We start from the raw sequence: 21,138 nt of genomic DNA, 5'->3' as shown, positions 1-21,138 counted from the left end.
TCTGTTTTCATGATCTCATTAAACTACCCAGTATTGATGACAACTACATGATGTCATTGTGTACTTGTCATTTTGTTGTTCTTTGTTTATTCACTTGTTGTAATATGTATCTACATACAGGCTAGTCTCTCGTAGCCAGACCTTAACCCTGCCCTCAAGATTCTGGCATGGAAATGGTTAGTGTCAAGTACCCAGACCTTAACCCCGCCCTCAAACCGCACGGGGGGGAGGGGGAGCAGACTGGGATCAGAAGTGTACATTGCTTCTGCACTCTTGTAAAGTACATTTGTCGTATGAGTTTCAGCTCATTCATAATTAGTACACTTTCGGGCTAGTTTAGTAACTTGATTCCATATTCCAAAGCTTATTTGTCTGTACTGTCAAGGCAACAAGTAGACAACACAAAAGAGTGGCTTGGACAAGGCAAAACCATGAAGAATGGAGCGATGTTGCTAGTAGTGCGGGACAGAATGTGCAGTATGATAGAGTCAACTCTCATTACTATTAATGGAACTAGAAATGGTTGCCAATTCTTGAGCAACATTTCTCCTAAGTGTTACTGAGGAAAACCACCAATATTGCTATTATACTGCATAATAATTTACTTGTTTACAGAGCGAAGATCATTGAGTCTGGGAATCACAAGATCATTCTGTCGACGACATATGGGCAGCACAAAAAGCCCTTCTTTAGATTCCGTTTGTCCATCCTACTGTCTCCAGTCTGTTTGTCTGTCTATCTGTCTGTCAAAATACATATATTTGATATATCATAGCTACGGCAAAAACAGCAATACTAACTACATGAGTGTCCAGCAGCCCTAGAAGAGCAGCCAACAAGTACAATCTGTCTGTCTGTCTGTCCATCTATGCTGTCTATTGTTTATATTTGAAAATTTGCTTTTGTTGTATCTTTTAAAGTTTGAAATCAATAAAACAATCTGTCTATCCGTCTGTCTGTCTGAGAGCTATTGATCTCTTCCAGGGTTCAGTGACACCAACCAGTGCCCTGACATTGTTGCCTACAATCAGTGTCATAAACAAGTTATTCTATTTGCGGTTATTTTGAGGAACACATGTGTGCTGCAGCTCACACCAGGAAAGTACAGTAGAGTACAACATTTACAGTCTTGTCTTATTATATAATATTGGCTGGTGGACAACAATTCACATACTGCAGGTTGGATCTGTGGTTTGCTGGACATTGAAAGTTTACAATAATCGAAAGATTGCTTCTCCTGAGAAGTCCAAGTCACCATTCAGTCTTCGATTCTCTTACATCAGATGTGCAGAATATCTCTGGCATGTTCTTTCACCAGATGATGTACAAGAAACAACATCAAATGGGCTAGAAAACAACAAACTCTATTTGACTAAGATTCATTTTACTAACTTTTTGCCTTTTTCGCTGTTACGTTGACTGTTCTGTTGTGTAAGGCCTATATGATATACATAGCAGCGTAGATCTTTTTTCTACGTCATAGCTCATAGCCGTGCCAGTAAGGATTGCAGTTGCACCCATGCAAGATATATGAATAAACCACTGTCTGCATGTCTATATGTCTATATTTGAATACATAATTAGAACATAACACTTCAAAGCATCTGTTGAGGCGGTAAAATTTGTTGCAGGTATGTATTGCCTGCGGCCATTGACTGTAGACAACAATGTCAGGGCATTGGTTGGTGTCACTGAACCATGGAAGAGATCAATAGCTCTCAGACAGACAGACGGATAGACAGATTGTTTTATTGATTTTAATGATACAAAAAAGCAAATTTTCAAACATATAACATATACAGCATACATGTAGATAGACAGACAGACAGACAGACAGACAGACAGACAGACAGACAGACACACACACACACACACACACACACACACACACACACACACACACACACACACACACACACAACACAGTGTATGTACTGTCATTCATGTCACCAACCGTATAATGACCAATGCCATGGTATGTTGTTTGAAATAAATGCCAATTGGCTAAAGGCATATTCCAGGTATACCTACAAGTGTCAACAACACAATGAGTGATACCATCAACTTAGATAGGAGTAGCTCTACCTTAACATAACTTTATTAACTAAATTTATTTACTAAATGTTGTGTATTACACATATCCTATGCTCGTTTTAATTGTCTAGTGTTTATCTGTTAATAAATACTTTGTAGTAGTTTTGAAATAGAATTAAATTGCCCGAGTACTTTGCACTTTTATAATTGCATGCATGTACCCTATTATTAATTCCATATTATTCAATTGCACACCGAAAATAAATTTGCAATACATAGCACACAATTTGATGTATGCAGTGGATGAAACAGTGCAATTATTGAGCCACAATCCAGTTACTAATGTGCACTCAAATGAGCTAGATTTCAAGAAAATTATAAATTTGTATAACAGCAAAGGTCTGTGCCCTTTTCATCATTCCAATTTTTGCATTTCATTGCTGTTACAAATTGCAAATGTCTGAAATGTTATAATGTACATTTGATTTTTGTACAAATCATAAAGCAATAATTTGCAATTTTGGTTGAGCAGTGATTCTATTGTTTGATGAGTACTTTGTTCAACTGTTGAAAATGCATCTTATTGTCAATTGTTAGATTTTAATGTTTACACAAATTGAAAATTGCAACAGTGGCAGTGGTACCATTTTATCATTCTAATTTTGTAACCTAACATCTTGTTCAACATCCTGGCCAACATATAAAGTGAGAAAATTTGCCGCAGCCGCCCTGCCTGAATTATTTCACACTACCCATGTACTATAAGTACCAGGTGTAGGTGCTAATTGTATTAATAAAGTTTGATGAGCAATCCTTTCCATGGTAGTCTATCAAGGTACAGAAACCAACAGTTATTGTTATGTACGCCTAGCCTTCTTTTATTTAGATAGGCAATTGTTGTTTGTACATTCATAAATTGGTCTTGTTACTTTATTTGCCCTACCCTATAGCTGCATGGTCATGAAGGGTGTGTCTAAGACAAATTTTATTAGTACAATTAGCACCTACAGCTGGTACTTATTGTACATGGGTAGTGTGAACTGTTGTCCAGGATGTTGAGCAAGATGTTAGGTTACAAAATTAGAATGATCAAATGGTACCACTGCTACTGTTGCAATTTTCAATTTTTGTAAACATTAAAATCTAAAAATTGACAATAAGATACAATTCCAACAGGTGAACAACGTACTTATCAAACAAAGCAAGTTATTGCTTTATCGTTTGTAAAAAAATCAAATGTACATTACAACATTTCAGACATTTGCAATTTTTAACAGCATTGAAATGAAAAAATTGGAATGATCAAAAGGGGCACAGACCAGCAAAGCATAGCAATTATACATCACTTTACCTGCGGTCGAATTTATTTGAAGTCGATTTGTGTCGAGAAAACAACGTTCAGCAGACGACGTTCAAAACTGAGGCCCCCTTTGAATAAACGGTGCAGGTTACTGCTCGGATGGTGGGCATGACGACAGCAATTCGTTTATGTCGAAATCGCGGTTGTAACGACCGAGGTCGCGCCGCTAGCCTCGTTGTCCCGACCGCGTACACCGGTAGGCTAATACGGGGTAATTCCGTACAATTTGCCTTCCGTGACCCGTATCGTCTAGACAACCCGTCGTTCTAACTTGTTGTATCTGCCCTCAGCCTTGGTCACTGCACTACATACGAAATTAGAAACAGGATCTTATGTCAGCGAAGGTCAGATTGGGTGGGTGGGGCAATTCCGTACACTTTAATACCAATACTCGCTTTTCTCAAAAGGTTTGAGTTTTATTGCACATGTCAGAAAGACGGGCAGACTCAATTTGTAAGTGTTAGTGCACGTTGAACTCTGTTATTTACTAGTCAACACAGCGTAGAAATACATGAGTAGAATAGTAGGATGTTAATTGTCAGTGTCTTCTTTGCAAAAAGAACAACGCCACTGTTCATCGTGTGTCAAAGGGCGATCTAACCCGACACACCAGAAGTGAAACCATCGCCAGCAGGTGTTACAGCCTAGCCAGTCTTCTTTATCATCATGATCATCTTCTGGCTCTTTGCATACCTGGCACAGATCCTCTAGTTCTTCTCTATTTTCTGATTGAAAGAGCTTGTTGCTTGTCTTCATCAGACGTGATGGCTCTGAAGTACTTGTGGCCGCTTTCGTTCGTTTTCTGGTCATTACAAGAGACTTCAACAGGGGTGACAAAACTGTGACTGTCTTGACCTTGGACACTTGTTTCTTCGTTTCTTCGCAGCTGGCCTTGCTGCTGACTCTTGCTGGCCTTTCTTTGCTAGTGTTGAATTCTTTGTTTTTACTTTTTCTTGTTTGTTGAGTCTCTCCAGGACTTCCGTGCTGGTGAGTACTTCACCATACTTTTGTAGAGGGACTCTCCTTGCTCTTTGCTTTGATTGTTTAGGTGAAGCCAGAGAATTCCTCAGTAGTCTTGTAAATATGCTCAGTGTATGTTGGGCTGTTTTCCTTCTCCTCTGATTCTGACTGGCTGTCAGATAAGACTGTAGAAAGTTATGCTGTCAGATAAGACTGTAGAAAGTGATGGAGCAATCTTCCAGTTTGGAATAGCATCTGCAGAAAGAGGGTATATACCAGCAGCCTTGAATGCTGATTCTAGGTAATCTGGCTCTAGTTTCTTTGTACAGCTTTTTCATCAACTGTGGAAACAAGGCTTTATCGATTTTAGTGCCCTGTGTCTGCAACTTGAATTGTTTCAATGATACCTCCAGTAAGTTTTCATAGGCTTGAAAACTCCTACATCCAAAGGCTGGACGGCGTTTGTCGTATTAGGTGGTAAACAGATGAAATGAATGCCCCTCTCCTTGGCTCTTTTTACCAACTGCAAATTTGTGTGGGAATGGTGCCCATCAAATATTACAAGTACTTTACCAGAAACAAGCTGATCTTCATTCAACACTGGGTATAAACACCTTGTCAAACCAACTGGAAAAGTTTGTCTTTTCCATCCAGCCGGAATCAGACACACCATATACTGCACCATCTGGACCTCCAATGACGTATTTTGACATCAATTTCTTCCCTTTGTAGAGAATAAATGGAGGTAGGTATGCAGATTTGTTGTCAGATGATGTAATGCAGCTGCAAGAGTTTCAGCACTGTAAGTCTTCTTAGTTTTACACTTGTACACACAAACCATAGCTGCCTATACAGACGAATGTACGGGTCGGACGTAACCTACCCTACTGTCACCTATTTTACAGTTATCAGAGCTGGGAAGTTACAACATTTTGTCATTGAGTGCAGCACCAGTGAAGCACCAGTGAAGCAGGTAGGCGTACGCCCCCGCAACGTTGTCTAGATGCCACTTCACTAGCAAGTATATCTCCTGAGCGAGTTTACCGCTGACAGATCGTAGCACCGAAAGCCAAATACTACGGCCACAAACAGATTTGCAAAACGAGCTTCATTCTTGAGAGTTAGAAACTAGCGAAGTCAGAAAAATGTGGTGCTTTCTTTCAGATTTCGCTGTTTACATTCTACGACCGATAACACTGGCCGTTTCTTTTGTTTCTCTTGGAGCGCTAGACAATCAGCTATTCAACGAGTGCTTACTCGTTAGAATAGAGCTTGGTTCAGAGCTATGGTCAGCCATTGAAATCAAACTGCACGGAATTACCCCGGATTACCCTACCGCCACGAGTCGTCCGATCCTTTCATCATACATCAGTTCAAGTGTCCCTGCCGACTCTTCTCCACAAGCGAGAAATTTCACGAAGTTGCCCATAGCACTCATTTTCACAACTGGAGTTCAGTCTGTGTGTTGTATATTGTAGAGCATGCGCAGTAGAGTGCCTAGTGTCTTTCTAAATAAAGGAGAGCTGTCTGTCTGCATGTCTGTCTGCATGTCTGTCTGTCTGTCTGTCTGTCTACATGTCTGTCTGTCTGTCTACATGTCTGTCTGTCTGTCTGTCTGTGTATCTGTGTGTAAATCAGGATCGCCACCGCCCCGTGTCCAATCTTGGTACCGTCGTCATCAGCGAAGGAGCGGTTGCAGTACACAAAGTTTTCAAGCTTCGTCCTGTTGAGGTACAAGACGTGGAGCGTACAAGCAACAAGTGGTGCCTACATTGTGGTAAAAGAATCCATGATTCACAGCAGTGTCAATTCGAGCATGCTTCCTGTTTTGAGTGTGGAAAAAAGGGTCACATCGCAACTGTGTGCCCATCACAAAAGCCAACGAAGCAGCAAATTTCCAAAAGAATGCATCAGATGGTGGAAATCCCGGATGTTTCAGAGTTAGATACTGTCAAGGAAGCCACAAATTCTTCAGACAAAGACTTGTTTTAAGTAAACAAGGTTACTACACACGGCAAGGGGCCCCTTTGGATCACAGTGCTAATGCAAGGGAATCCTGTCAAAATGGAATTGGACACAGGATCATCCATGACCTTGATGTCACTCAAGGAATTCAGTTCGAATTGCAAGGAGACTTTGATCCACAAGACAAACGTTAAACTACAAACATCTAGAGGGCAAGAAAACGAAAGGCCAAAGTATGTGTAGAATATCAAGGACAAAAGGCAAAATTACCATTGACTACAGTGAATGATGATGTGGCCCCTACTCTGTTTGGAAGGGATTGGCTAACAAGCCTTCGACTTTATTGGGCATTCATCAAACAAGATGATCTCAAGACGCATTGAAGAAGCTATTGGAGAAACATTCAAACCTTTTTATGAAGGGCTGGAACTTTGCAACGAATTGTAGCCAAATTGCATCTTTGAGAAGGGGCCAGTCCTAAGTTCAAGACCAGTTCCGTATGCCCTTAGGGCAGTGGAAACTAAACTGAACAGAATGGAACAGAAAGGCATCATTGAAAAGGTGACCACATCTGATTGGGGCACACCAATTGTGCGTATTCCCAAACTAAATGGAACTTTGAGATTATGCGGGGACTATAACCCCACTGTCAACCGCTTGCTGAAAGTAGAACAACACCCCATTCCAAACCCTCAACAATTATTCTCAGCAATGAGAGGTGGAGAGAAATTCACCAGGCTGGATTTAGCAAACGCATAACAACAATTGCCACTAGACAAAGGTTCAAAAGAAATGGTCACAGTACACACTCATCGAGGGTTATACAGTTACCTTAGGCTGCCTTATGGAATATCATCAGCACTAGCATTATTCCAATGAGTAATGGAACTAGTACTAGCGGATTTGGACCATGTGGAAGTATACTTTGACGACATCTTGGTAACGGTCCGAAATGAGGAAGAGCATTTACAAACACATGCTGAAGTATTGGAATGAGGAAGCAAGTTGGAATAATTGAGGAAAGAGAAATGCCAAATTCTCTCAAACAAAGTTTCTCTCAAAGTGACAAATCTAGGAGTGCACCCAACAGCTGTCAAAGTGGAGGCAGTGAAAGAAGCTCCAGAGCCAAGAAACACGACACAGCTTCGCGCATTTTTCGAACTAGTGAACTATCATCGACGATTTATTTCACAACATGGCCAACCTCTTACAACCTATAATGACTTGCTTAGTCGGCAGAAGTCACAATGGGCTGAACTGCCACCAGAGGAGAAGCAGGCATTTGAAATTATCAAACAAAAGCTAGCGATGGCACCTTGTTTAAACCACTTCCATGCAGACGTACCTGCGTTGCTGGGAACTGATGCATCTCAATATGGAGTTGGAGCTGTACAACTGTAAAAATACCGGGATGAAAGGAGAGACCGGTTGAATATGCATCAAGACAATTTGACAACAGCGGAACGAAATTACTCGCTGTTGGAAAAAGAGGCGCTCAGGATTATATTTGGTGTACAGAAATTTCATTTGTATTTATAGGGGCGCAAATTCACGCTTGTAACAGACCACCAACCATTGACCACCATATTTGGGTCTTACTCAGCTGTTCCACAAATGGCTGCTGCGAGACTGCAATGATGGACAGTCATTTTGTTCGCTTACGTTTATGACATCCAATTCAGAGGCTCAAAGGAGAACATTTGTGCTGATTCTTTGTCAAGACTACCTGTGCCATTGCAGGGTACATCTAATTTGGGCCAAGAGCAGGAACAATACCGGAATGATGTGCACCAGATTTCTAGTTTACCAACGACAGCTGAGCGCATAGCCAGAGAAACCAGACGAAACAGAACATTGAGTCAAGTTATTAATTTCACAGTTAATGGTAGTCTCGCCTAGCCAGACCCTCTCCGCCATCAAGTATTATGATGGCTGAGAGGGTCTGGCTACGTGAGACTAACTCATTGGCTGGCCAAGACGGGTACAACCTTATCACCTTTAAACGTATGTCTGCAACCGTCAGGAATTGTCAGTAGAGCAAGGTTGCTTGCTGTGGGGGTCAAGGGTGGTAATACCACCAGGATGTCGAGAGAGAGTGATCAAAGAGCTGCACTCAGAACACTTGGGTATTTGCAAAATGAAGTCAGTGGCCAGAAGCATAGTGTAGTGGCCAGGCGTGGACAAGCAGTTGGAAACAGTAGCCAGGGAGTGTATTGTTTGTGCGGCTTCACAGAAAGTACCACCTAAAGCTCCTATTCAATCATGGGTATACCCGTCGGGTCCATGGCTGAGCAAGGCAAAGATCGCTACTGGATGCGTACTCCAAGTGGCCTGACGTCTGTTTCCTGGGATCAGACACTCACACTCTGCGAATTGTGCGGAAGTTGCGAACGATTTGTTAGTACCCATGGATTGCCTCGTATACTTGTAAGTGACAATGGGCCTCAATTCGCAAGTAGCGAATTTGTCGAATTTATGCAAAACAATGGGATACTGCGCAAGAGAACGCTGCCGTGTCATCCAGCCTTGAATGGTCTAATTGAGCGCTTTGTACAAGAGCTAAAGTTATGCCTCAAAGAAGTGAGCGAGGGAACATACAGACACAAAGACAGCAGCAATTAGCTAAAGAATTTCTGTTAGGTTATCGCTCAACTCCTCACACAGCTACAGGTGTGTCGCCAGCAGAACTACCGTTTCGAAGGAAATTAAGAACTCACTTGAGCCTTCTACACACAGATTTTGCCAACAGCATTAGGGAGGTTCAGGAATGGATAGAGCAAAAAGACAGAACTAAACTCTTGGAGCAGGAAACAAGTTATGGGTGTTGGATTGCCGAGACAAATTCAAAACCATGTGGATAGAAGGGATATATTATTGGCACAACGTTTGGGCCCAGTCTCTTGCCTAGTTCAATTGCAACGAACCATGGTATTGGTTCATATTGACCAAATCAGGAAAAGAGTTGGGGAGCAAGAGAAGGAAGAAGTAGCAAGAAAACAGCAATCCTGGTTAAATTCAGAGGATATGCTACCCTCAGCTATGAAATCAGACAACAAACGACTGCCCAGGAGTTTAGCCAAGAAGAGGAAAAGATTATGGCACCGCTACGCGATTCTAATTGCAGGGAAGATCTGCCTGTAGGTGGACACGTTAATGATGAATTCCCCTGTATGAATTCGACCACTAAGGAAGAAGACCAGGAAGGATGTCGCTATCCCCAAAGAGAACACAGGGGCCTACACGATTTTGTCGCCATTATTTTGATATCCAATGTTGACATGACAAGCACGTGAAAGCTGCTATGGCGTCTATGTAATAAACGTGTCTGTTTTAACCCAAGGCGCGCATGCGCTAGGGTTATAGTAATACCGCGTAGATCAACGACTCGACGGCCAGATATAGGCTGTGATAGACGGATATGGGTATGTCAGTCTAGTTTCTGCGTGCTCTTTCGTAGCAGTATGCGTACAGTACTCTACTGTGTTTCTCGTAGATTCGGATGCAGATAAAGCTATTTGGTACAAAGACTTCATGTCCTTCTCAGCCACCTGTTATATTATTATTTAGCATCGTTACGGTTAGGGTTATGTGCTAAATTGTCTCGAGAGCGGATGCGGCCAATTATCTCAAATGCTGTAATTGCCTTCCAATGCTCTTGCTGCGTCAAAGGTTTCTACTAAAATAATGAGACTACCTTGCTACGAAGGAAAAATCACTTTTGTTAAATTGTTGGCTTGCTATTTCGTAACAGTATGTGTGTTTCTCATAGTTTCGTGATGCAAATGAAGCTACGTGTCAGTTCTAGAGACTGCCTGTCGTTTCTCAGCCAACTGTACGTATAAACAAGTCTTGGCATGGAGTGTGTAGTGACGGACACGTGACCTTATACACACCTACTATTTTAACACTAGTGCTTCTTTTCAACGAAGAGAACGTGGCTAATCTTGTCAAGTTAAAGCACGTCGGAAAAGTACAGAGGTTGAATCGTTATTGCTATAGCATGTCATTGCTTTCTTTATTGTTATTTATGGCATATGTCATTACTAGTATGGTCAAAGACAAGAAAGAAGTGTAGAAAAGGCCTCGTTTGCATCCAATGCTAGTTGTAGTACAACTGGATCTTGTTTGTCACGGTAGACGTCCACCTTACGCTTCTTGTCAAAATCAGATGGAAACCCGACAGCAAACGTCGCTTCCCTAGCTTTTACCTGCAATGCAATGTAGTCTGATCCAGGCTGCTGAAACTGCTTCACCTCCATTTCTGCGGCACTGAAACATGTTCGCAGATCTTTGAGGAAGTCGCGGTATGTTTTCTTGCTGGTCCAATGGCCCGTCAAGTCAGATACTGAATTCATTTGTAGATACTGTACGTCTGAATTTAGTAGTCTTCTTGTCTTATCACGAGTTTTTGAAGCTAGTGAGGGAGTTGAAGAGGGAGGCATCTGTAAATCGGTTACTGAAACGGGGGATTTCTTTGCAATTTGGCCTTCCCTTGAACCCTTGTCTGTTAGTTGATCATTATGGAGCAAACTAGAAACAAGTGTATCAAAAGCCTTGTGTGCATCCAATGGTAGTTTTACTACAAATGGATCTTGTTTGTCACGGTAGACGTCCACCTTACGCTTCTTGTCAAAATCAGATGGAAACCCGACAGCAAACGTCGCTTCCCTAGATTTTACCTGCAATGCAATGTAGTCTGATCCAGGGTCCTGAAACTGCTTCACTTCCATTTCGGTGTCACTGAAACACTTTTGGAGATTTGTGAGGAAGTCAATGTAGCGTTCCTTGCTGCTCCAATGCCTCTTCAAGTGAGGTTGCGGAATCTTCTGTAGATATTTCGTGCCAGGATCTAGAAGGATTGTCGTATCAGAATCTTTTAAAGCTCGAAAAGGACTTCTGGTGGGTAGCGTCGTCAACTCTGTCACTTGTAAGGAGGATGTCTTTGCGGAAGCAGGAATAGAGTAGCAGATAAGTTTGTCATTATCAGGAGAACGGCAAACATAAACAAAAACAAGAGATTCGTCCAGGTCACTCGGTCGGTCTTGTAGTTTCGGTTCCTTGTTTCCCCATGAACCAACTCTATCCAGTCGGTGGTCTCCGCAGAAAGACGTCCACATATCCGCTTGAGGTCCACCTGACGCATTCGCCAACTGAACCACAATACCGCCGCTACGTGTCCATAGACCGTAAAGAGCACCGTTTGCCTCGCTTTCTCCACTTAAACGTGACGCTTCAAAATGTTGACGAATAACCTCAAATTCTGATGCATAGATGATACCTGTAGAACAAGATTGAGTCATGGCGCCTGCACCGTCGACAATCGGAATGTGGGTGGTAGCTAGCATGTGAGCGGATGCTTCGGGTACATAACGAAACTTCCGGTTTCGCTTCAAAGCGAAAACTATTAGAATGACGTGGCAGGAAACCGGAAGATTTATCACGTGCAATATGCAGTACATTGTCCGTCTTCAAGTTTCGTACATCGACAGCAAGCTTCTCGTGCTAGCTCCTCATCCTCTATCACAGAAATCTAGACTATAACAAATGACCGCATCAATCAACGGTAACAGTCAAATCAACCTGTAGTGTACAGTAAAATGACCAACAGCACCGTTCGAATAAGAAGCAGTGCTGGCTCATCCAGAAAACCATTTCAACTCAGCATTCACAATGGCGAGTTGGCGCAGCTTCAAGCGTGGGTCCTTCTTCACGAGAACATCGAAACTGGCGGGGACCTTTTTGGTCTGTGGTCAACAGACAACACTGCCGTTGTGCATCTCGTTCTTGGACCTGGAGAACACAGCAGACGTACTACAACATCGTTTTTTCAAGACACAGAGTATCTTGGGAATAAGGGTCGCCAACTTACACAGGAATACGGTCTTTGTCATATTGGGGAGTGGCACTCTCATCACACTTTGGGTCTGGCAAGACCCAGTGCGGGAGACGAAAGCACGGTATGGCGTCATATGCCTAGCAACGGGTTTAGGCGTTTTATTGTATGCATTGCCAACATCGACCGTGGCGAGAGCAGCAGAAGTCACGCCTACCGTCCAAGTATTGGACGAGAGAACTGTGTAGGTCTGGGCTGCTTCCTGTTTGAGGTGAAGGATACCGTCACTTGGGAACGGTGCGACATGTTGCAGGGCTCGTTTAAGGTAATTGATGGTCAAAGCTCATACAGAAAGTCGCGAGCACTCCATCAGACGATAAGCATAGGCGCTGAAAGTGTTCACTCTCCACATGAAGTCAACGTCAAAGAACAGATGTCAATATCGCGCGGCTGGGACGTCACAAAGACGGGAAACAACATAGTTCTATATAGCAAATCACGATCCACTTCACTCAATTATGATCATCACACAGCAATTAATCGAAGTTTTCGTGATCTCACTAGCGTTTCAAAGTCTGGTATCGCACCTGTTAGCGACACCAGTAGTAGGACTGGAACTCCTAGCCAAACAATTCGAACTTCGCATGGCGGTGGAGGCAGAAGTCTAGCAACTGTCGAGAGCGCAAAGCCCACTTCAAGAATGAGGCCCCAAACCCCAAGTGGGACGAGCAGCAGAGCACTCCGAGGTTCCGGGAGTAACCGTCAGGCTGTTACAAGCATAAGAGAAACACTGAAAACTGTAGGTGCACCATTGTGGGACGTAATTTTACCCTCTCACCAGTCGCTTCTTGAGAATCTGGCTCATGATCTCACTGGACAATTGATCAAAGAACTTGAAGCTGTCACTATTCACTTCAAAGTATGCGTACCAAGCAAGTGCGATCTCGCGTGTAGACTCATCTGTCACGACGACAAAGGACATACATTGAAATTGTACACTAGTGGGCTAGCTACCACTCCTTCTTTTACCATTGACCTGAACAGCAGACACAGAACTAGCCTAGTAGCTAGCACAATTGTTGAAAGAGTACAGAAGATCGTTGCAGGTGTAACAGAAAAGATGCCCGCGAGAAATCAAGTCATTTCAGCAGCTGTACGAAGCCAGTACTCTCGAAATGATAGAATCCAAAATACTTCCAGATATTCAAAATATGACACCACAACCCGAATGAGGACCAATTCCCGGTATGGCTGTTCAAATTATATCAGAAGAGGCAGAAACAGCTAGTACCAAGTAGACTTGGAGAGTAACCTTCGATGGAACAAATACACGAGTAGAGTTGGTCCGTAATATTATAAAACAAAAAAATAATGTAACTTATGTTTCAGCTTTTTGAGGTGCTGTAGGAACTAGCTAAAGGGACTTGCAATTAGCTCACAATGATGTGTTCACTGATTATATACTTTACTGCAATTACAAATATTGGTATACCAGCATTCAGGCGGCATTGCTGTGTGTGTGTGTGTGTGTGTGTGTGTGTGTGTGTGTGTGTGTGTGTGTGTGTGTCTGTGTGTCTGTGTGTCTGTGTGTGTGTGTGTGTCTGTGTGTGTGTGTGTGTGTGTGTGTGTCTGTGTGTGTCTGTGTGTGTGTGTGTGTGTGTGTGTGTGTGTGTGTGTGTCTGTGTGTGTGTGTGTGTCTGTGTGTGTGTGTGTGTCTGTGTGTGTGTGTGTGTGTGTGTGTGTGTGTCTGTGTGTGTGTGTCTGTGTGTGTGTGTGTCTGTGTGTGTGTGTGTCTGTGTGTGTGTGTGTGTCTGTGTGTGTGTGTGTCTGTGTGTGTGTGTGTGTGTGTGTGTGTGTGTGTGTGTGTGTGTGTGTGTGTGTGAGTGAGTGAGTGAATGAGTGAGTGAGTGAGTTTTAGTAGACCTGGTTTTGCTGCAGCTGAAACGGAGGGAGAAAGATCGCAAATACCTTGTTGAGTCAACAAATCTTGGGTACTTATTTCGTCCCATTGTCTTGGAGGTATACGGTTGCTGGGGAAACAAAGCAGAGGAGACACTAGAAGAACTATCAAAGTCATGTCTTCTATGTTCAGGCTTAAAACCCAACGAGTTCAAGATGCATTGGAGAAGGAGAATAGTTGTCTGTCTTCAAAGGGCTACTCGTCAATCATCCAAACCAAGGTGTCTGCCATTGTTGAAAAGTGTGTCAAAAACAGTGATGCTGCTTTTGCCATTTCAGCAAGATACTTTGCTAGTGCCTTTACGTAAGTAGGTGTATGGTTTTCCTGTCGTTTTTAGGGTGTATTTATGTAATAGAGTTATTGTCATTTTCAATTTGCTTGTGCTAGATGTTTCCTTGTATGCTATTCTAGAATTATTCTATTTTGACTGAGCTTACTAAATTAGCTACTAACAGTTGTGATTACCTTTTTCTGAGTTGAAATAAAAGTGAGTGAGTGAGTGAGTGAGTGAGTGAGTGAGTGAGTGAGTGAGTGAGTAAGATTACTCATCTTCTTCGAACTGTTCCACATTCGTTGATAGCTGAAGCTGCAGAACTGCATGATACCATGATAGTCAAGGCTTTCGAGAACATCATAGGATGTGGTGCTCTCAATGCTCTGGAATGCTCACAACTTCGACTTGACATTCAACAAGGAGGTTTTGGTCTTCGGTCTGCAAAGCATTCTGCGTTTGAGGCTTTTCTTGGAGGTTGGTCCAACACTCTAGGTCATCTCCCTCATCGTGATGGTCGTCTGAGTAGTTTGTGTGATGGCCTCCTAAGAGATCACGACAAAGATCAGCCTCTAGTTCTCAGTGAATTGACAAGTGCCCTGGCAAATCTTCACCAGCAGTTCGACGATACTCGAAAAGTGTTATCATGTATATCAAAACTTCCAGATGCTCCAAAGAAACTTCAAGGAAAACTTCACCAAGCCAAGAAAGCTGTTGAGTTCACCCAGGTTTTACAACAATGCACCAATAGTTGTGAGCAAGCCCGAATACAAGGTTGTGGTGGTCCAAATTCTGGGGCTTGGCTGGATGCGATTCCGAGTACGCATCATTTTATTCTCGGCAATGACAACTTTGTCAACGCTGTTTGTCTGCGACTCGGTAAAGCCATCCCGTGCTTGCATTCTTTGGACCAGTGTGTTGCTCAGTGTGGTCAGCCCATAGACATTGAAGGATACCATGCCATGACCTGTAAGTGGGGTGGAGGCCCAATCAAACGACATGACAGTGTACTCGACTGCTTTTACGACATGTCCAAATCTCTTGGATTCCATTGTCGCAAAGAGTTGACAGCGCAATTCGAGAATAAGCAACGTCCTGACATCGCCATATACAATTATAAAGATGGAAAAAAGCTTCTCTTAGATGTAACCATCACCCATCCCTTGGCGAAGCGGTCAATCAGTGCCAGTTGTAGCAAACCTGGTTTTGCAGCAGCCGAGAAGGAGAGAGAGAAAGATAGCAAGTACCTTGTCAAGTCAACAAATCTTGGGTATTTGTTTCGTCCCATTGCCCTAGAGGTATACGGCCGTTGGGGAAACACAGCGGAGACGACACTAGAAGAACTATCAAAGAAGTCCCCTCAATCTACAGGCTTAAATCCCAGCGAATTCAAGCTACATTGGAGAAGGAGAATAGCGATCAATCTTCAAAGGGCCAACTCATCAATCATCCAAAACAAGGTGTCTGCCATCGTTGGAAAGTGTATCGGAAATCCTGATGCTGCTTTTACGATGTCAGCAAGATACTTTGGTGGTGACTTTACGTAGTTAGCTGTGAGTTTGTGTAGGTGTGTTGTAGTGTTTAGTTTGTATTAGTGATAGTGATGTTCAAGTTATTTGTCTATTTAGTTAGATATACAAGTTTTCTTGCGAGTGACTGTCAGATAAAGTGTGTTTACCAGTGAAATTGAATAAAGAGAGTGAGTGAGTGAGTGAGTGAGTGAGTGAGTGAGTGAGTGAGTGATCAAGTGAGCGAGTGAGTGAGTTGAGGTGAGTTCTTCTTCTACAGGAAGCAGAAAGAAGAAGACCCGTCTAGCTACATGAGACTAGCTGCGTGTGTTAAACTAGTGCGAGTTCTGTTGATTCTATTACACTCGCTGTCCTCAAGACAACTAATACACTTCCGAATTGCGGTTACTAATTTGGTACACTATTTATAGATTGACATACCCTTGCGAGCGTCATTTACCGTTTTCCTTCCCTGAAAAGCACAATGTGGTCAAGCGCTCAGCAAAGTCGTCTGGCGGTTGAGAAACAGATTTTGGAGAAGAGCTTCCGAGGTGTTCGATGGCATGACTGGAAAAGCAGAGGAGCAACCAAGGTGGATGTAGATTTCACAACAAATGTTGGAGGTCGCTACACCTTGCGTCTCTACGTACCAGCTGATTGGCCCAACTCCTGTCCCCAGTTGGCTATTGTTCGGTCTTCTAAACCTCTCAAACTACGAAACGGTGACTATCTTCCCGCGATATCGGATGAATACCACACTTTGGATTTGTCCGTTGACGGGTATCAGTGTCTCTGCCACTACCACCCGTCTAGCTGGTCTGCTAACAACACAATGTACGTAGTCTTTCTAAAGGGAAGGCTATGGCTGGAAGCTTACGAGAATCACCTGGGGACAGGCAAAGACATAGATTGCTACCTGAAACACATGTGACAGACACAACACATGTGACAGACACAACACATGTGACAGACACAGCAAAGAACCTAGCAATAGATATATCTATTGCATGAAACTATAGTAGTATTCTGCAAGTATTAGACTTTAATCAATTATTGCAGCTGCAATATAAGTCTAAAGAGTAAATTTGAATTTTGCAATCACGGTGGGTGCCCTAGCCTCACACTTGCACAATATTCTAGCTAGACATTAGCTCAGCTTTGAAAGGTTCTTGCGTCTAGCATGGATACATTGGCTGTAGTGTGTATATATATGCAGCTATGTTTTTATCCTACCTATATTGACTGAAGAAAAATTTGGTTCAATTAGTTGTGTGGCGTACTGAAACAGAATCATTACAAAAGACACAAGGCAGGAAACGCGATATGCATCTTTCACTTCCGGTTTGGTATACGGAAACGCATGAATAGCATTTTTGGCAAATTAGCCTGTAATTTGTTTAGTCGAGAAAGAGCAAACCTAGAGGAGGTGTACCTGCATCTCAGTGTGACAGCCAGAGTAAATGCAAATCTAGATGTTTGATCGTCGTCTACATATAGCTCAATGACCTGTCGACCTCTGTCTTTCAATGTGGTTATACCCAACGGAGAACTTGCCCAGATCAGAAGATGGGTTCTTGACCACCCTAACAAAGAAACGGGAGGAGATCTCTTCGGACTTTGGTCAAAAGACAACACCGCCGTTGTACAATTTGTGCTTGGTCCAGGAAAAAGGAGTCGTCGCACAACAATGTCGTACTTTCAAGATACAAAATACCTTGCTGAGAGTGACTCCGTTATAACTGAGCAGTATGGTCTTTGCCACATCGGTGAGTGGCACTCTCATCACACTCTGGGCTTGGCTCGACCGAGTGATGGAGATCAGAAAACGGTTTGGAGCAACATGCCCAACAATGGCTTCAAGCGTTTCATCATCTTCATTGCAAACTTGGAAAAAGAGACGCGAAGCAGGACGAGAGATGTAGAGCTCCGTGGAGGCACTGGTCTGGGCTGCTTCCTATTTCAAGTGAAAGATACGAAATCTTGGGAACAATATGATGTAATGCAAGGATATTTTGATGTTACTAACGGACAAAGCCCGTACAGACATGAACTGGTCCCGATGATTGGGAAAGGTGCTGAGACTCTCTACAAAAGGCATGAAGTTGCAGTTGAACATGTACAATCATCACGATCACAAGGATATGAACTCGGTCATATACTGCTCTACAGCAAAGACCAAGAAAGATTGATATTGCTTCCACATCCACAACCACAACAGCAGCGACAACGACAAGAGCAAATACAACAGCAAGAGATACAGCAACGACAACAACAACAACAACAACAACAACCATATCTAACAACACAACTACTACCACACGAACAACAACAACAACAACAACAACTGTCATCTCTAACAACTGCACGACTACCACCACCACCAAAAACAACAGCAGCAGCATCATCATCATCAACAACAACAACAACAACAGTATAACTGCCTAACACAACAACAACAACAACAACAACAACAACAACTTTCAACTGCTGAGATTGCAGACCAAGCAACTGAGATAGCACATTTAATTCCATCTTATTGTTCAATGGCAGTTAACACCCACTCCAACTATCAACAACTTCCATCAGGATCCACAGAGTCTACTGGTTACCCGCATACCAGACATTCCACTACTGGAGCTTACCCTAGATCATCTCAACACAACTGGCCTCAAGAAAGTGTCCAGGAACATCAACCTGCCTATTTTGATCAACGGAAAGCCACCTCAACACCAGCTAATCGTGTACCACAACAAGTTTCCCATCTATCACAACAACAGGGAATCCATCAAACAAGACATAATAACCCCCAATCACTCACAAATCAACAAGGACAACCAAACTGGCAGGCTCCCTACCCACCACAATATCAAGCTCCTTATCATTATCAACAAGGACCACCACACTGGCAGACTCCCTGTTCACCACAACCTCAACCTCCTTATCCTGGGCATGTGAATACAGCAACTAGTGACATGAAAGAGGTAGTCCTTCAAGTTGGAGTACAACATCCAATGCAAACAGAACAACAGACCCATCCTAAACAGCAGGGAGACCTCATTCAATTATGAGCAATTTCAGGGACACCTGTGTAGCTTCACCAGCTTCGATCTAACGTTAGGTCAAACAGCATTGCAAGATTTTGAATTGTTGGCGTGCACATGTGTGCTGTTACAACAGCGAGGTTTTCTTGCCATGTGGTATCACATGACATAGTATGGTTCAATGGAAATAAATTACACATTAATCACGTCTTTATAATTACAATAAGGATTGATGAACCAATGCCTTCCCAGTCTAGACAAATACACGTACTATTCATAATTAAATCTAAGAACAATCTAGTACCCTTGATGGAATCTGGTGATGTGCAATTTAAGGTTATTGCATCAAATCATGCACTTGAAGAAATTGTGCAGTATCATATCAAACCTCTTCACTTCCCTAAAAGTTAACTCCAAGTTCACCACTACATTCATTGATCTCAGATATCTTTTCAGTAAAACAAGCACGAACAGTAGCAGACTAAGAAAAGAAGATATGTTACATGTCTGGTACATTGAACATCCTCCCATTTCTTCTACTTATTTTCAGGACACTGTCATATTTAGTAGACTTACTTGTGTCCCATGAATAGGCCTTTAACCGTTTTGTTACCTCTACAACAAGCGATAAACAGCAATGTCCTTTAATGTCGAGCATTATTAAATTTGTACAACTGATTTGCCTTGGTTTGTAACGGGATGATACAGCTCATCACACAGAACATAGTCACGTGACTTGCCTTACTAATTACTAAAAACTGCTAGGTAACGCAAACGTTCCTTATTGTTTTGTATGCCTTGAGCTTAGCTATAAAGAGACTTTCGTGGCTGTAAAACACCGTTTGAACAGAGAGTACTATTTCACCATGACGGAAAGCTGTGCTCAGGTGTTTATAGTCACGTAGGAAGACGTCTGCGAGCAGGGAGGCTGCGCGAACCCATGGGTGACAGGATTTTCCGTATTTCCTTTATGATCTCCAGAGCCCTCAACGCCCACACAAATGTTACGTAGTTTTGTGAATCAACTCCACTAAAACTAAACATGTACTTAATTAAAGCCAGCTGTTTGAAAATAAGATGGTATTGGTCTATCATTCACAAAGAGTATCAATTAGGTTGTCGACTGTTTGCTGATGCAAAGTCCTGGGCAATCGACAAAGTATGTGATGAAGACTTTCCTAGGGAAAAAAGATATAGGCGCTGTATATATTGTAGTATCAGCATTAATGTTGCTCTTACTCATCTAGGAATTGCTTATTGGAGTTGAGTCATTCACTATATATACACTAAAGCTATTTGCTACAGACATCTATGCCCAGCTGTGTCAATGTTCAATGGCAGTCAAGGTTGATGTATGGTAAATCGAATATGAATTGTAAAACCTATACAAACAAGCATACAAACATAGCTTTATGTCCAAACTACAGTACAACCACAGAATTATGACTTTAGTATGCCATTCAGTCATGCAGTTTGGATCAGGTTGAAATCTGAATGGGTACCATGCATGCAGCGCAGGATAGCAGGCTTGTCCAACCTATGAAAGTCTCCTTCTAGGTAGGACTTCAATTCCTGCTCTCTTCGATTGGCCCATCAAGAAATCTTAGAAGTCAGTTCACTTTCAAGGCTAGAGATCCCACATGGTTTGGTAAAGCTCTACTAAGAAAAGGCAGCTTTACAATCGTGTTTGAAATGCTGGTGATACCAAAGGATATACCCACTTGAACTTTGGCTTCAGCATCACTGTCTGCTACATACGCAGGAGTGAACTTCGAATCCCCAGACGTTCAAACAAAACGGCCTAGATCATCAGACGTCACCTGCATGGAACCGTCGCATCCGATTGAGATATGCAGATGAACCTGGGCGAACTCTGAGTACCTCAGCTCCAGCAGCTCCTGTGCTGCATTGTGGTTATTTCAAGCTCAAGAGACGGCGTTGTGATATTGTGACGACTTTGCACCTTATCGGTAGCGGAGATGATGAGGTCACATAATAGCAGACTGTCATTCATTGCTTGGTAGTCGCCGTCAGTCGTCTCGTTGATGTCAAGTTCAAAAGTCTCGCTAGCTGTAAGTTAAGTAGCCTCTGGGTTCTTGTTAAGCAACTAATCCATTATTAAGGCATTGGTCTTGAGACGCCGAATATCGCACGCATGTTTAGCTAGATACGTATGTTGTTCAATTCTAGTCGATCCTAGGCAACA

The 21,138-nt window shown here is 42.7% G+C and overlaps 4 protein-coding genes across 4 annotated transcripts; 3 read left to right on the top strand and 1 right to left on the bottom strand.

The window, feature by feature from the left end:
• Positions 1 to 10,238: 10,238 nt before the first annotated feature.
• Positions 10,239 to 11,629, bottom strand: LOC134182642 (uncharacterized). Its single transcript, XM_062650079.1, has one exon. It carries the CDS (start codon positions 11,617 to 11,619, stop codon positions 10,372 to 10,374), a length of 1,248 nt encoding a protein of 415 aa, XP_062506063.1. The 5' UTR covers positions 11,620 to 11,629; the 3' UTR covers positions 10,239 to 10,371.
• A 287-nt stretch (positions 11,630 to 11,916) lies between these two features.
• Positions 11,917 to 13,702, top strand: LOC134182559 (uncharacterized). Its single transcript, XM_062649980.1, has one exon. The coding sequence runs from the start codon at positions 11,917 to 11,919 to the stop codon at positions 13,438 to 13,440; it is 1,524 nt and encodes a 507-aa protein (XP_062505964.1). The 3' UTR covers positions 13,441 to 13,702.
• Positions 13,703 to 14,662: 960 nt separating this feature from the next.
• Positions 14,663 to 17,231, top strand: LOC134182120 (uncharacterized). Its single transcript, XM_062649462.1, has one exon. The coding sequence runs from the start codon at positions 14,719 to 14,721 to the stop codon at positions 15,928 to 15,930; it is 1,212 nt and encodes a 403-aa protein (XP_062505446.1). The 5' UTR covers positions 14,663 to 14,718; the 3' UTR covers positions 15,931 to 17,231.
• Positions 17,232 to 17,352: 121 nt separating this feature from the next.
• Positions 17,353 to 18,846, top strand: LOC134182476 (putative mediator of RNA polymerase II transcription subunit 26). Its single transcript, XM_062649878.1, has 2 exons — positions 17,353 to 18,253; positions 18,442 to 18,846. Exons 1-2 carry the CDS (start codon positions 17,393 to 17,395, stop codon positions 18,844 to 18,846), a joined length of 1,266 nt encoding a protein of 421 aa, XP_062505862.1. The 5' UTR covers positions 17,353 to 17,392.
• The last annotated feature ends 2,292 nt before the right edge of the window (positions 18,847 to 21,138 follow it).

The sequence above is a fragment of the Corticium candelabrum genome, chromosome 7, assembly GCF_963422355.1.
Source record: "Corticium candelabrum chromosome 7, ooCorCand1.1, whole genome shotgun sequence".
Lineage (NCBI taxonomy): Eukaryota > Metazoa > Porifera > Homoscleromorpha > Homosclerophorida > Plakinidae > Corticium > Corticium candelabrum.
Note: the sequence above shows the minus strand (reverse complement) of the source record. Positions and strands in the feature narration are given on the sequence as shown.

Bases quoted from the DNA above. Each gene is read 5' to 3' on its own strand.
- LOC134182642 (XM_062650079.1), bottom strand. From the start codon at position 11,619: ATGACTCAATCTTGTTCTACAGGTATCATCTATGCATCAGAATTTGAG.
- LOC134182559 (XM_062649980.1), top strand. From the start codon at position 11,917: ATGACCAACAGCACCGTTCGAATAAGAAGCAGTGCTGGCTCATCCAGA.
- LOC134182476 (XM_062649878.1), top strand. From the start codon at position 17,393: ATGACCTGTCGACCTCTGTCTTTCAATGTGGTTATACCCAACGGAGAA. The intron at 18,254-18,441 runs GCACGACTACCA...GTTCAATGGCAG, and splicing joins AACTGTCATCTCTAACAACT to TTAACACCCACTCCAACTAT.
- LOC134182120 (XM_062649462.1), top strand. From the start codon at position 14,719: ATGATAGTCAAGGCTTTCGAGAACATCATAGGATGTGGTGCTCTCAAT.